Raw genomic sequence first — 13,399 nt, 5'->3', positions numbered from 1 at the left:
CATCAATGGTCGACAGATTCTTCCTAAACCCGTATTGTGTAGCATTAATTATTCCTAGATTCTCATAGTGAGATGATAATTGTTGGTACATGATGCATTCTATTACCTTGGAGTATGCGGGTAATATCCCTCAAGTAAGCACTTGTTTATGCAGTTGGTTAAAGGGTACAGAATGCAATCACACACTTTTTTAGCAGGTTGCATGATATGGCATATATATCTAAGCTACTGGATGATTTCAGTTGTTTTATGACTGCTTGCACAAATCTAGGCGATACTTCGGAGAAGGTTAGCATGCTTGTATTTAGTGACTGTCTACCCCAATTTTGGGATAGTAACTCTGATGGGCTAATTAATGTGTGGTTTGATAATTGTGTCTCCTATTGCTTTCACTGAATTAATAAAAAAAACTCATTGAGTGTTTGAGGTGGGATACTAATTTTGTCTTTTTAGGAAATCTGTGGCAGCACTGTTAATTACTTTCCAAGAGGTTTTGCATTTATTGGTGGAATTACGTATGCTGTTGGCATTGTAGGTTTTTTGGGCTTGCAGGATGGCTTTTTTGTATTCATTACTGCATTCCACATAGTCAGACAATATGCTATGGAATATGGTGTAGAATAACAAAACTTGTTTCTTTATATCTGTAAGCTGTTTAGTGTAGCATATGTTTTGTCTTTTTTGAGATCTGGATTTGTGGCTGCTATCCATTATTTTGATTTTCTTTGTAGGGATACTATGGTTAAATAGGGTCAAGAATGCATTTAAAAAATCTATCAAATATTATTTTGGCTGGCAGGTCATTACTTGATGTGTAGTGTCTACTACAATGGCCAAATCAGTCTCTATCAGCAAGGGAATTATGAAATGTGTTAATTTTATCCTCAGTTACAGGTCTGGTAATCACATCTGTTGGGGCAGGTCTGTTTGCATTGCTCCTATTGAGAGGAATTTTACTTGCATAATTTAGAGATATGGAGTCATGGCCAGAGAATGGGAACACTACAACTTCACATGTGTTTTCAGTGGTCTTGAAGTTTACAAAGATGTTATCTAAACATGCATTGTTTCTTGTGGGCCTGTTATTGACATGATGTAAATTGTATTGTCTTAGTAAGTTTTCCAGATCTGTAACATCACCCTTACATTTAGCAACATCAAAATCAGCATTCAAATCACCTCCTATTGCAATATCATAGTTATTGTTGTTGTGGTCTTCAGTCCTGAGACTGGTTTGATGCAGCTCTCCATGCTACTCTATCCTGTGCAAGCTTCTTCATCTCCCAGTACCTACTGCAACCTACATCCTTCTGAATCTGCGTAGTGTATTCATCTATTGGTCTCCCTCTACGATTTTTACCCTCCACACTGCCCTCCAATACTAAACTGGTGATCCCACGATGCCCCAGAACATGTCCTACCAACCGATCCCTTCTTCTAGTCAAGTTGTGCCACAAATTTCTCTTCTCCCCAATCCTATTCAACAGTTCCTCATTAGTTATGTGATCTACCCATCTAATCTTCAGGATTCTTCTGTAACACCACATTTTGAAAGCTTCTATTCTCTTCTTGTCCAAACTATTTATCGTCCATGTTTCACTTCCATACATGGCTACACTCCATACAAATACTTTCAGAAACGACTTCCTGACACTTAAATCTATACTTGATGTTAACAAATTTCTCTTCTTCAGAAACGCTTTCCTTGCCATTGTCAGTCTACATTTTATATCCTCTCTACTTCGACCATCATCAGATATTTTGCTCCACAAATAGCAAAACTCCTTTACTATTTTAAGTGACTTATTTCCTTATCTAATTCCCTCAGCATCACCTGACTTAATTCGACTACATTCCATTATCCTAGTTTTGCTTTTGTTGATGTTCATCTTATATCTTCATTTCAAGACATTGTCCATTCTGTTTAACTGCTCTTCCAAGTCCTTTGCTGTCTCTGACAGAATTAAAAACTTTGAGGTCCGCCGATGACATTGTATTTCTTCTCCATGGATTTTAATACCTACTCTAAATTTTTCTTTTGTTTCCTTCACTGCTTGCTCAATATACAGATTGAACAATATTGGGGAGAGGCTACAACCCTGTCGCACTCCCTTCCCAACCACTGCTTCCCTTTCGTACCCCTTGACTCTTATAACTGCCATTTGGTTTCTGTACAAATTGTAAATAGCTTTTCGCTCCCTGAATTTTACCCCTGCCACCTTTAGAATTTGAAAGAAAGTATTCCAGTCAACATTGTCAAAAGCTTTCTCTAAGTCTACAAATGCTAGAAACATAGGTTTGCCTTTCCTTAATCTAGCTTCTAAGATAAGTCGTAGGGTCAGTATTGCCTCACGTGTTCCAACATTTCTACGAAATCCAAACTGATCTTCCCCGAGGTCGGCTTCTACTAGTTTTTCCATTCGTCTGTAAAGAATTCGCATTAGTATTTTGCAGCCGTGACTTATTAAACTGATAGTTCGGTAGTTTTTACATCTGTCAACACCTGCTTTCTTTGGGATTGGAATTATTATATTATTCTTGAAGTCTGAGGGTATTTCGCCTGTCTCATATATCTTGCTCACCAGATGGTAGAGGTTTGTCAGGACCGGCTCTCCCAAGGTTGTAAGTAGTTCTAATGGAATGTTGTCGACTCCCGGGGCTTTGTTTCGACTCAGGTCTTTCAGTGCTCTGTCAAACTCTTCACGCAGTAATATCATAGTGTAGCCATTTAATATTACTTAATTCACTCAGTAGCATGTCCATTTTTTCTAAAAATATGTTAATGCTTCCCTTTGGTGATCTGTACATGGATACTACTGTTAGCTTATGACTATTGATGATTATACCCGTAACTTTAAATTGCTGTTCATCACACAAGGAATTTAGGTCCAGTCTGGTTATTGTACAATTGAGTGACTGGTTGGAATAAATTGCCACACCACCTCTAATGTGATCTTTCCTACAGTAGCTACTTACTATAATAAAATTGTCAAATTTGGTAACTGCAAGTTCATTCTCAGTAGCCCAGTGTCCACCCAAGCAAAAATTGTCAAACTGGTTATCAAGACCAAACTCATTTATGATAAGTTCTTTATCTTTCAGTCCTTGAATGTTAAGGTAACATATTTTAAGATACACTCTCTTATTGCTTACACACTGAACACTATGGTGATTGGTTTTCAAACCTTTTACAAGGCTTATCTTTTGGATTTCTACCTCTTGTTGCCTTTTACTATAAAATTGTTCACTTGGAGTGGTAGCTCATCTTCTGTTGTATGCCTAGTCTTCCCTCCTTGTGATGATATTGTAGATGAGGCTGCTGCTACAGGAATTGATGGAACTGCTGTTATGGTGTGTGGAGGCACTGGTGTGGCATCTGGTGACTGAGGAGATAAGGTTGTTGCTTCTTCCTCTGCTGCTGTTGAACCTTGCTGATGAAGTGTGATAGGTACTGCTGCTGCTGCTGCTGCTGTAGGCATTGTTGTGGCAACTGGTGCCAGTGGAGATTTGGATGTTGCTTCATCTTCAGCTGCTGTTGAATCCTGTAGATGAAGTGTGGTAGGTACTGCTGCTGCAGTGTTTGCTGCTTCCACCTCTACTGCTGCTATAGAAGTAATCATTTCTTCTGGCTCTGCTTGGGTCAAACAAGCAACTGGAAGAGCAGCAATTACTTCTTGGTTGTCAGATGCTTTCAGTATCATGCTGATGTTCTGGCACAGAATTTTCTTGCCACTGTTATTAAGGTGCATGCCATGTCTCATGTAACAGTCTATTTATTTGCAAGGAGTCCATAATTATAAAATATGCATTTTGGTAGGCCCTGCAAATCTTTGAGTATTGCCTGTTTGCTTTTATGATTTCCATGTTCACACATGACCATTCCAAAAGGTCATGCCTATGTGGAATTCTGACTACAAAAATGGATTTCTCTTCTGTTGAATTTAGTATTGCCTTAAGGTTTTGTGTTGCACTGTGGACATCGTTTTTATATACATTATTGGCTCCAGGTATGACGACAGTATGATGATCATTTTCAGTTTCTATGTTTCTAATGAGTTCTTGGATGGGTGCTCCTGGTTTGACAATACTAGTTGTATGTATACAATGATTTTAACATATTATTTTTGCAATTTCATTTTCATGGCTATCAGAGAATATTTTCACTTTGAGTTTGTCTTCACGTTTATTGCGGAAGTTTCTGCTCATGTGCTTGTCACTATATAGATTCGGCGTGTTGTTGTCATCACAGTTTTATGTGAATTCCACATTTATATCAGAATCTAGTGCATGTAAACAGTTTTTTTGTTACCACAGGAATTCTACAGTCACTGGGTTTCACATGACCAACCCTTTTTGGCCTAGTAAACATTTGTTGCCTTGTTGTTTGTGCCTTTAGGCCTAGATCCACTTCAGAGCAGTCTTTTGTTGTAGGTAGGACACTGAAACTGCTTTTATTGCCACGGTTCATTCCATTCATTGTATTTATCACCTTTTCACTTCTTTTTTCCGTGATCATGCTAGTCCTGTGCTCCCAGTTCCGTGTTTTACTTGCTTTGGTAATCGGGATATAGAACATAACTACACAAGCATCCGACACATAGGAAGTCAGCACCTCCATCACACAGTTAACACAAACTCTCTCACCATCCCAAAACAACATAGCCAGGTATATAAAACACATTAATGTTTTTAGACTGAATCACTATGAAACATCCACTATGATTGTAGCCTAAATGTATCCAAAAAGACTCCAGGACAGCCTCACCATATTTAACACTGAATCTAAAAGGTAGAAACTAGTTTTGTTAAAACAACTTTTACCCAAAGAAGTTTACAAAAACACTATAAATGAACAACATTATTTAACAGCCACAGAGTTTTTTATATTTTTATGGAATTAATTGTTCTGAAAAAGACAAGAATCTTTTATAAACATATATTTTATACAACTCTCCTCCGAAATCTACAAGAAACGACATTGTTACCTGGGGTCATATATTAGAATAGAAAAAGTGTACTGTCTCTGTATACACAGAAGTTATTCTTATTCAGAATGCAAAGTCCTTTAAACATTCTGACAGTCATATATACATAGAAATTGTTTCTGCTCATTCAGTGAATACACGAATATATATATTGTTGGGGTCTTCAGTCCAAATACTCCTTTGATGTAGTGCTCCATGTTGCTCTATCCTGTGCAAGCCTCTTCATCTTTGAATAAATACTGCAAGCTCCATTCTTCTGAATCTGCTTACTGTATTCATCTCTTAGACTCCCTCTACAATTTTTAGCCCCTCCCCTACCACCCCCTCCCCCCCCCCCCCCCACACACACATTTCCCCCTAATACTAAAGTGGTGATCCCTTGATGTCTCAGAATGTGTCCTATCAACCGATCCCTTCTTTTAGTCAAGTTGTGTCACATATTTCTTGGCTCCCAATTCTATTCATTACCTCCTCATTAGTTATGCAATCTACCCATCTAATCTACTGCAGTCTTCTGTAGCACCACAGTTCAGAAGCTTCTATTCTCTTCTTGTCTAAACTGTTTACTGTCCGTGTTTCACTTCTATACATGGCTAAGCTACAGACAAATTACCTTCAGTAAACACTTCCAAACACTTAAGTCTATATTCAGTGTTAAAAAATTTCTCTTCTTCAGAAATGCTTTTCTTGCCATTGCTAGTCTACATTTTATATCCTCTCTATTTTTACCATCATCAGTTATTTTGCAGCCCAAAAAGCAAAACCTATCTATTACTTTAAGTGTCTTGTTTTCTAATCCAATGCCCTCAGTACTACATGATTTAATTCAACTGCATTCCAGTATCCTTGTCTTTCTTTGGTCGATGTTGTCTTATATTAGATTAGATTAGATTAGATTAGATTAATACTTGTTCCATAGATCATGAATACGACACTTCGTAATGATGTGGAACGTGTCAGGTTAATAAAAGATGTCTGTACAAGAAATTACATTACACAAAATATTGCATGACACTAATGATTAAGTTTTTTTTTCTTAGTTTATATCTAAAAATTCAGCCAATGAGTAGAAGGAGTTGTCATCTAGAAATTCTTTTAATTTATTTTTAAATGTTAGTTGGCTATCTGTCAGGCTTTTGATGCTGTTTGGTAGGTGCCCAAAGACTTTTGTGGCAGCATAATTTACCCCTTTCTGTGCCAAAGTCAGATTTAACCCTGCATAGTGAAGATCATCCTTTCTCCTGGTGTTATAGGTATGCACACTGCTATTACTTTTGAATTGGGTTGGATTATTATCAACAAATTTCATAAGGGAATATATATACTGTGAGGTTACTGTGAGGATCCCTAGATCCTTAAATAGATGTCTGCAGGATGACCGTGGGTGGGCTCCAGCAATTATTCTGATTACACGTTTTTGTGCAATGAATACTTTTCTACTCAACGATGAATTACCCCAGAATATGATGCCATACGAAAGCAGTGAATGAAAGTAGGCATAGTAAGCTAATTTACTGAGATTCTTATCACCAAAATTTGCAATAACCCTAATAGCATACGTAGCTGAACTCAGACGTTTCAGCAGACCATCAGTGTGTTGCTTCCAGTTTAACCTCTCATCAATGGACACACCTAAAAATTTTGAAAATTCTACCTTAGCTACAGACTTCTGTTTAAATTCTATATTTATTACTGGAGTTGTGCCATTTACTGTACGGAACTGTATATACTGTGTTTTATCAAAATTTAAAGAGAGTCCGTTTGCTGAGAACCACTTAATAATTTTGTGAAAAACATCATTTACAATTACATCACTTAGTTCTTGGTTTTTGGATGTTATTACTATACTTATATCCTACTTTGAAGACACTGTCCATTCCACTGAATTGTCTTCCAAGTCTTTTTCTGTCCCTGACAAAATCACAGTGTTGTCTTCAAACCTCAAGGCTCTTTTTATTTATTCTCTCTGAACTTTATTCCTACTCCCAATTTTTCTTTTTTTCCTTTACTGCTTGCTCAAACTACAGATTGAATAACATCAGAGATAGGCTACAACCCTGTCTGACTTTTTTGTCAACCACTGCTTCACTTTCATGCCCCTCAACTCTTATAACTGTTGTCTGATTTCTATTTAAGTTTTACATAGCCCTTTGCTCCCAGTATTTTACCCCCGCTACCAACAGAATTTCAAAGTGAGTATGCCAGTCAACATTGTAAAAGGCTTTTACTAAGTCTACAAATTCTATAAACATAGATTTGCATTTCCATAACCTATCTTCTAAGACAAATCATGGGATCAGGGTTGCCCTGTGTGTTCCTATATTTCTACAAAATACAGACTGATCTACTCCAAGGTCTGCTTCTATCAGTTTTTTCATTCTACTATGAAGAATTTATGTTAGTGCTTTACAACAGTGACTTATTAAAATGTAAATGTAAATGAGCTTTTCTGGAGTGGGTAGAGTGGGTGCAGAGGAGACATGTGGCAGGGAGGGATAGCAGGTTAGGGATGGGCAAAAGATGCTAATGATGCCCTGGGAGCATGCAGGGCCATGTAAGGGACATGATGGTGGGGTGTTAGCTTCTGTGTTAGGGGGTTATGCTGGAGAAGGGGCGCAGGGTGGAGCAAAATGATGAGGAAAGAAGTACACATATCAAAAAAAGTTTTGTATCACTCCAGTTCCCAGAAGTCTTGAAGATAGATGTGGACTGTGGATATTGTATCAAAGACACAATCCCTTTGAATGTTCAGAGATGCTAGTAAACCCACCCAAAGATATAAACAACCATGTATGAGCAGCTCCTATTAGACGGATGCGGTCCGCCAGCCAATTAGTTTCAGTCATTTCACCAGGAAGGAAGTGCACAGCTCGATTAGAGTGGCCAGAATGTTCTCCAGGCATGAAATGAACCCTATTTAACATGCCTGGGATAGATTGAAAAGGGCTGTTTATGGACGATGTGGCCCACCAACCAGTTTGAGGGATTTACACTGAATCACTGTTGAAGACTGGGGCAATCTGGACCAACGTGATGAACTTGTGGATAGTATGCCACGACAAATACAGGCATGCGTCAGTGCAAGAGGACATGCTACTGGGTATTAGAGGTACTGGTGTGTACAGCAATATGGACCACCACCTCTGAAGGTCTCACTGCATGGTGGTACAGCATGCAACATATGGTTTTCATGATGAAAAAAAGGGGCGGAAATGATGTTTATGTTGATCTCAGTTCCAATTTTCTGTACAGGTTCCAGGACTCTTGGAAGTGATGTGATGCAAAATTTTTTGATGTGTGTAGAAGAGAAGGGGAAATGAAAATGCAAGTGCATAGGTGGGTTTGTGGACACCCGTAGGGCTGTAGTGGGGGCAGGAATGTGGTAGGCAGGTGAAGGACAGGGAGTAGTGAAGATTGTGGCCAGAGGATTATGGGAACAAAAGATATGTTGAGGTAGAGTACCCACCTTTGAGTTCACAAAATCTGCAATAGACCTAGATGCAAGATCAGTTCCTTATGTCCTCTCACTACCACCTATGCCAGTCATTTCAGAGGAATCTCCTACCCCATCAAAGGAAGGGGCCACCTCTGAAAGCATCCATGTGATCTACCAGCTTAGCTGCAACAACTGTGCCATGTGCTATATGGACATGAAAAATATTAAGCTGTCTGTCCACATGAATGGCTACTGCCAAACTGTGGCTGAGAGACAGCTGGACCACCCAATTGTAGAGTGGGCTACCCAACCGACATGGTTCAATGACTTCAGTGACTGCTTCACAGCATCTTCTATCTGGGATCTTCCCACCAAAACCAGCTTTTCTGAATTGCACAAGTGGGAATTCTTCCTGCAACATATCCTTCTGTAATGTAACCACTTTGATAGTCCCTCTGTTCCACCTGCCTCTATGACCTTTACTGCCCCCACTCAAGCCCTGCACATGCCTTGTATCCTGTCAGCATACCTGTGTAGTCTTTTCCCTGTTCTAAAACTCTCCCATTTACCTCCTCCCCTCTCCCTCCCTCCAGGACAACCACCAATGCTGCACTTAACAGTCAACCATCCTGTTGCTGCATGCTCCCAGGGCACCACTGTGTATGTTTTGTTGCCTATGTCTGATGAAGAACTCAGTCTAATAGCTCAATGATATCTAGGAGTCTTTTTCATTGTGCCCATTTGCTGCTCAATACTTCCTCTATGTCATGGGCATCTATCTATCCTTTCAGACAATCGTAAATTCAGGATGGAATGTAACAATATTATTGTTATCTATCCTTTCATATTATTGTTATTCCAGCCTGGATTTTTTCCATTGTTTGACACTTTTAATTTATTTATATGTATAATAATTTATGTAATTTGACATATTGTTCTTATTTTGTATATCAACATAACCACCGTGTGGTTTGGCAGTTTTATATTTCATAAGTTGTTGGTTTTGACACAGTATGTGTGCACTCTTTTTTTTCATTTGTTAGCAGTTTAAAATATGGTATCACTACTTTATGAAGACACAATATAAGATTTATGGGCCATTTCACAAACTAAAGCTGTTAAAAATATTTTTTATTTTAGAAATGAATCAGAAAGAAACATGATAAGTGATTGGAAACAGAGTGAATGCAGACAAGAGGGACTTCAGATAGAGCTTAAGGATGCTGAAAAAAAATTTGAGAACTTGCTCTCAGAACACTTGCAGCATGAAAAGAACTTGAAAGCAAACAAGTGAGTATATACTACACAAAAATGATTAATATACAGTAAAATGTTTTTACATAAGGCTAGGGTACTTACAACAATAAAAAGTTTTGCATTTGGATTAGATTGTAACAATAATTTGCTATACAGGGTGAGTCACCTAACGCTACCACTGGATATATTTCATAAACCACATCAAATACTGACGAATCGATTCCACAGACCAAACGTGAGGAGAGGGGCTAGTGTAATGTGACAACAAGAAATTCATGTTATTTATCTGTCAAGATTTGTACCTCCCACTCATTTCTAGAGTGAGGCCTAAATACAATTTTTAGTTTATACAATCAGCATACATGAATGTCAAAATGCTACAAGCTGGTTTTTCCAACATATGCACAGTGATGGAAAGTGCAACATATGTAATCCACATATATTGGATAGATAAAAAAATCTGCTCACCAAGCTGTGGCAGAAAACACACACAGAAAGGGTGGTTGTAATTGGCAAGCTTTCGGAGCCAATGGCTCCTTCTTCAGACAGAAAGGTTGTACTAAATCTCTCTAGATCTTTCTCGGAATAGCTACAAATCTATAGAGGGTGATCTATGAGTTGTACAAATACACTGAGCTTGCCTTTTCACCTGAGACTGCAAGGAAAAGATAAATCTTTCTCAGATTAACTTTGTGAATCAACACACCAGGCTTCCTCCTTCCTATTCCATGTGGTACTCTCACTGATATATTGTAGTGCACTGGAAACGTTCTGACCTACCAAAGTCTGTTTGTGTGGCTGTGATTGAATGTGTGGGTAACAAATCTACTTTAAATAATGGTCCAGTATGTCATCACAGTGCGTTTATTGATAAACACTGTATAATAACAATTATTCAGTCTAATACACTTACGCTGAATGACTTACTTGGTGCACAACAAGAATCACTAGCAAAATTTATATGACATCAGAAGTATTTAGATTTTGTTGGGAGCTAACAATTAGTTTACCAAATAGTGTAATAATAGTAAAGAAGCTCTAATGACTCTTGGACTGCCCCTAGCATTTATTATGTTAAAAGTGTTTTCTAATAATTAATATTTGATATAGAAAAAGTGGGTGTTTCATACCAAAATGTTGGGTATCTATAGTTGCTGTGATAAATGTCTTCTCATGCCTCATTTGGTTATTCACACCATCAGTGTGCCTACAGTGGCATATGGTATGACTGTGCTTGCTATTTGCCCGCACATCATAGGAACTGCCTCTTAACACATTGCGGTAGCTGTCTGTATTACCATTCATGACAGAAACATATCCTGCTTACACATAGCATTCAAATATAATGTGATAATGGCAAATTAATGGGGCATGAAATAAGAGCAACCTGACAAACTCGCAATTTCATTATGGTCATTCCACAAGACCTATGTGGGAGGTAGTAATATGTTGTCCGATTCTTCTTGCTAACTACTCTTCTGAAATTGCAATGGTAAACATGATACACAATGCCTCTCTTGTAGCATCTGCCACAGTAGTTTGTTGAGCATGTTGGCAACACTCATGTAGTGACTAAATGATTGCATGATGAAACTAACCTTTCTTTGTGGGATCTTGTCTACTTCTTCCATTAATCCTACTTGGTAAGGATTTCAGACTGATGAGCAGTACTCAAAAATAGGTTGAACAAGTGTTTTATAAGCCACTTCTTTCATGGATGAATTACATTTCATTAAGTTTCTTCCTGTGTACCTGTCTGCATCTGCTTTTTCCGTTATTTGTCTTTATGGTCATCCAGCTAAGATTGCTCTGCATGGTTACTGCTAGATATTTTACAATAGTTATTGTTTAGAGCAATTTGTCAACAATAGAGTAATTACACAACAGTAGATTTGTTCTCCTATGTATCTACAATATGTTACATTTGTTTATGTTCAGGGTCAACTGCTAGAGCCTACACCATTCATCAGTCCTCTGTTGGTCTTCCTGCAGTTTGCTACAGTCATCTGATGTTGCTATCTCCTATTAGACAACACCATGATCTGTGAACAGCCTGATGGGGCTTGCAAAGTTATCCACTAAATCATTTAACAATATTATGGATAGGGAAGTTGCCACTCACCATATAGCAGAGATGCTGAGTCACAGATAGACACAACAAAAAGACTGTCACAAGCTTTTGGCTAGTAAGGCCTTTGTCAAAAACAGATCACACACACACATTCACATGCACATGCTCGGGCGCACACACACACACACACACACACACACACACACACACACACACACACACACACACACACACATGCAAACACAACTCACACATACATGACTCATTTTTGAGTTGCATTTGTGTGAGTATGAGTGCATCTGTGTGTGTGTGTGTGTGTGTGTGTGTGTGTGTGTGTGTGTGTGTGTGTGTGTTGTTTGTCGTCCATTTTGATTAAGGCGTTACTGGCAAGAATCTTATTTGTGACAGTCTTTTTGCCTATTTGCAACTCAACATCTTCGCTGTATGGCAAGTGGCAACTTTTCTTTTCATAACATTGTTACATTCCATCCTGGATTTTCCTTTATTCACTAAATCATTTCTATATATTGTAAGTCCCGCCACACTTCTGTGGGGTACTCTTGAAATTACTTTCACATCTGTAGTACCAATACTGACAACGCTGTGGACCTTTTGGAAGAACTATGGGAGCGGAGTACTGCAGGATCTCTGTCTAGGGAATCTATGTTCATTTTTATAAAACAATGGAAAATCCAGGATAGAATGTAACAATATTATGAAATGAAAGTTGATACTCACCATATAGAGGAGATGCTGAGCCGCACATAGGCACAACAAAAAAAGTGTCACAAATAAAGGTTTTGGCCATTAATGCCTTCGTCAACAATAGATGTAGACACACACACACACACACACACACACACACACACACACACAAACACACACACACACACACACACACACACATATGACTGCAGTCTCAGCTAACTGAAACCACTGTTTACTAGCTACCCCACATCCTCCTCCCCTTCCCCTCCCATAGGAGTGAGAGAAAGAATGAGAGAGAGAGAGAGATCTTTCTTAGAAACAGGTAATTAGGTAAGTACAAACAATGGAAGGAGTAATTTCTAACAACTCACCATATAGCCGAGGTAATGAGTAGTCAATAGGGTAAGTATGTTGCTATGTTTTGGACAAATCGTTCTTCAGATATATACTTGATGGCTAAACACATATTTTGTGTGCACACCAACCCACCCATGCACCTAATCACCCCACGCACCTGTGCCTTTCCATTGTGCTGGTTGAATACACAATCAACTACAATGCATAATCAGCCATTGAACAGAAATGTTTAATAAGCCATCACAGTGTAATTGTACAGGTGTGTGTGTGTGTGTGTGTGTGTGTGTGTGTGTGTGTGTGTGTACTCTGGCTTGATAAGGGATTAGTTGTAAAGCTAACAAATTTTCAGTCTTTTTCATGTGCCTGTTGATGATTCAGTGTCTCCACTATTCAGTGAGTTGTTACCTCTCCTTCTAAATTACTGGCATTAAAGCCTTTAATTTTCATTGTGATTAAAAATACCTGAAAATATGAACAAATGAAACTCTTTATGTGATTTTGCCGATTATAATGAAAGCCAATTATAATGAATTGGGGAAATGGCTGGAATACACCCTTTCCAGAAGCCAAGAAACTTTAATATAT

At 38.4% G+C, this 13,399-nt stretch overlaps 1 protein-coding gene across 2 annotated transcripts in view; it reads left to right on the top strand.

Moving 5' to 3' along the window:
- LOC126336296 (myosin heavy chain, cardiac muscle isoform-like) overlaps nucleotides 1-13,399 on the top strand; it is a 128,017-nt gene that overhangs the window by 32,589 nt on the left and 82,029 nt on the right. For both annotated transcript variants that reach the window (XM_049999833.1, XM_049999832.1), the window contains exon 3: nucleotides 9,562-9,711. In XM_049999833.1, coding sequence (XP_049855790.1) covers nucleotides 9,562-9,711 — 150 coding nt within the window. The remainder of the gene's footprint in view (nucleotides 1-9,561; nucleotides 9,712-13,399) is intronic.

Source organism: Schistocerca gregaria, chromosome 2, assembly GCF_023897955.1.
Source record: "Schistocerca gregaria isolate iqSchGreg1 chromosome 2, iqSchGreg1.2, whole genome shotgun sequence".
NCBI lineage: Eukaryota > Metazoa > Arthropoda > Insecta > Orthoptera > Acrididae > Schistocerca > Schistocerca gregaria.
The sequence above is the reverse complement of the archived record's forward strand: the minus strand, read 5'-3'. Positions and strand labels throughout refer to the sequence as shown.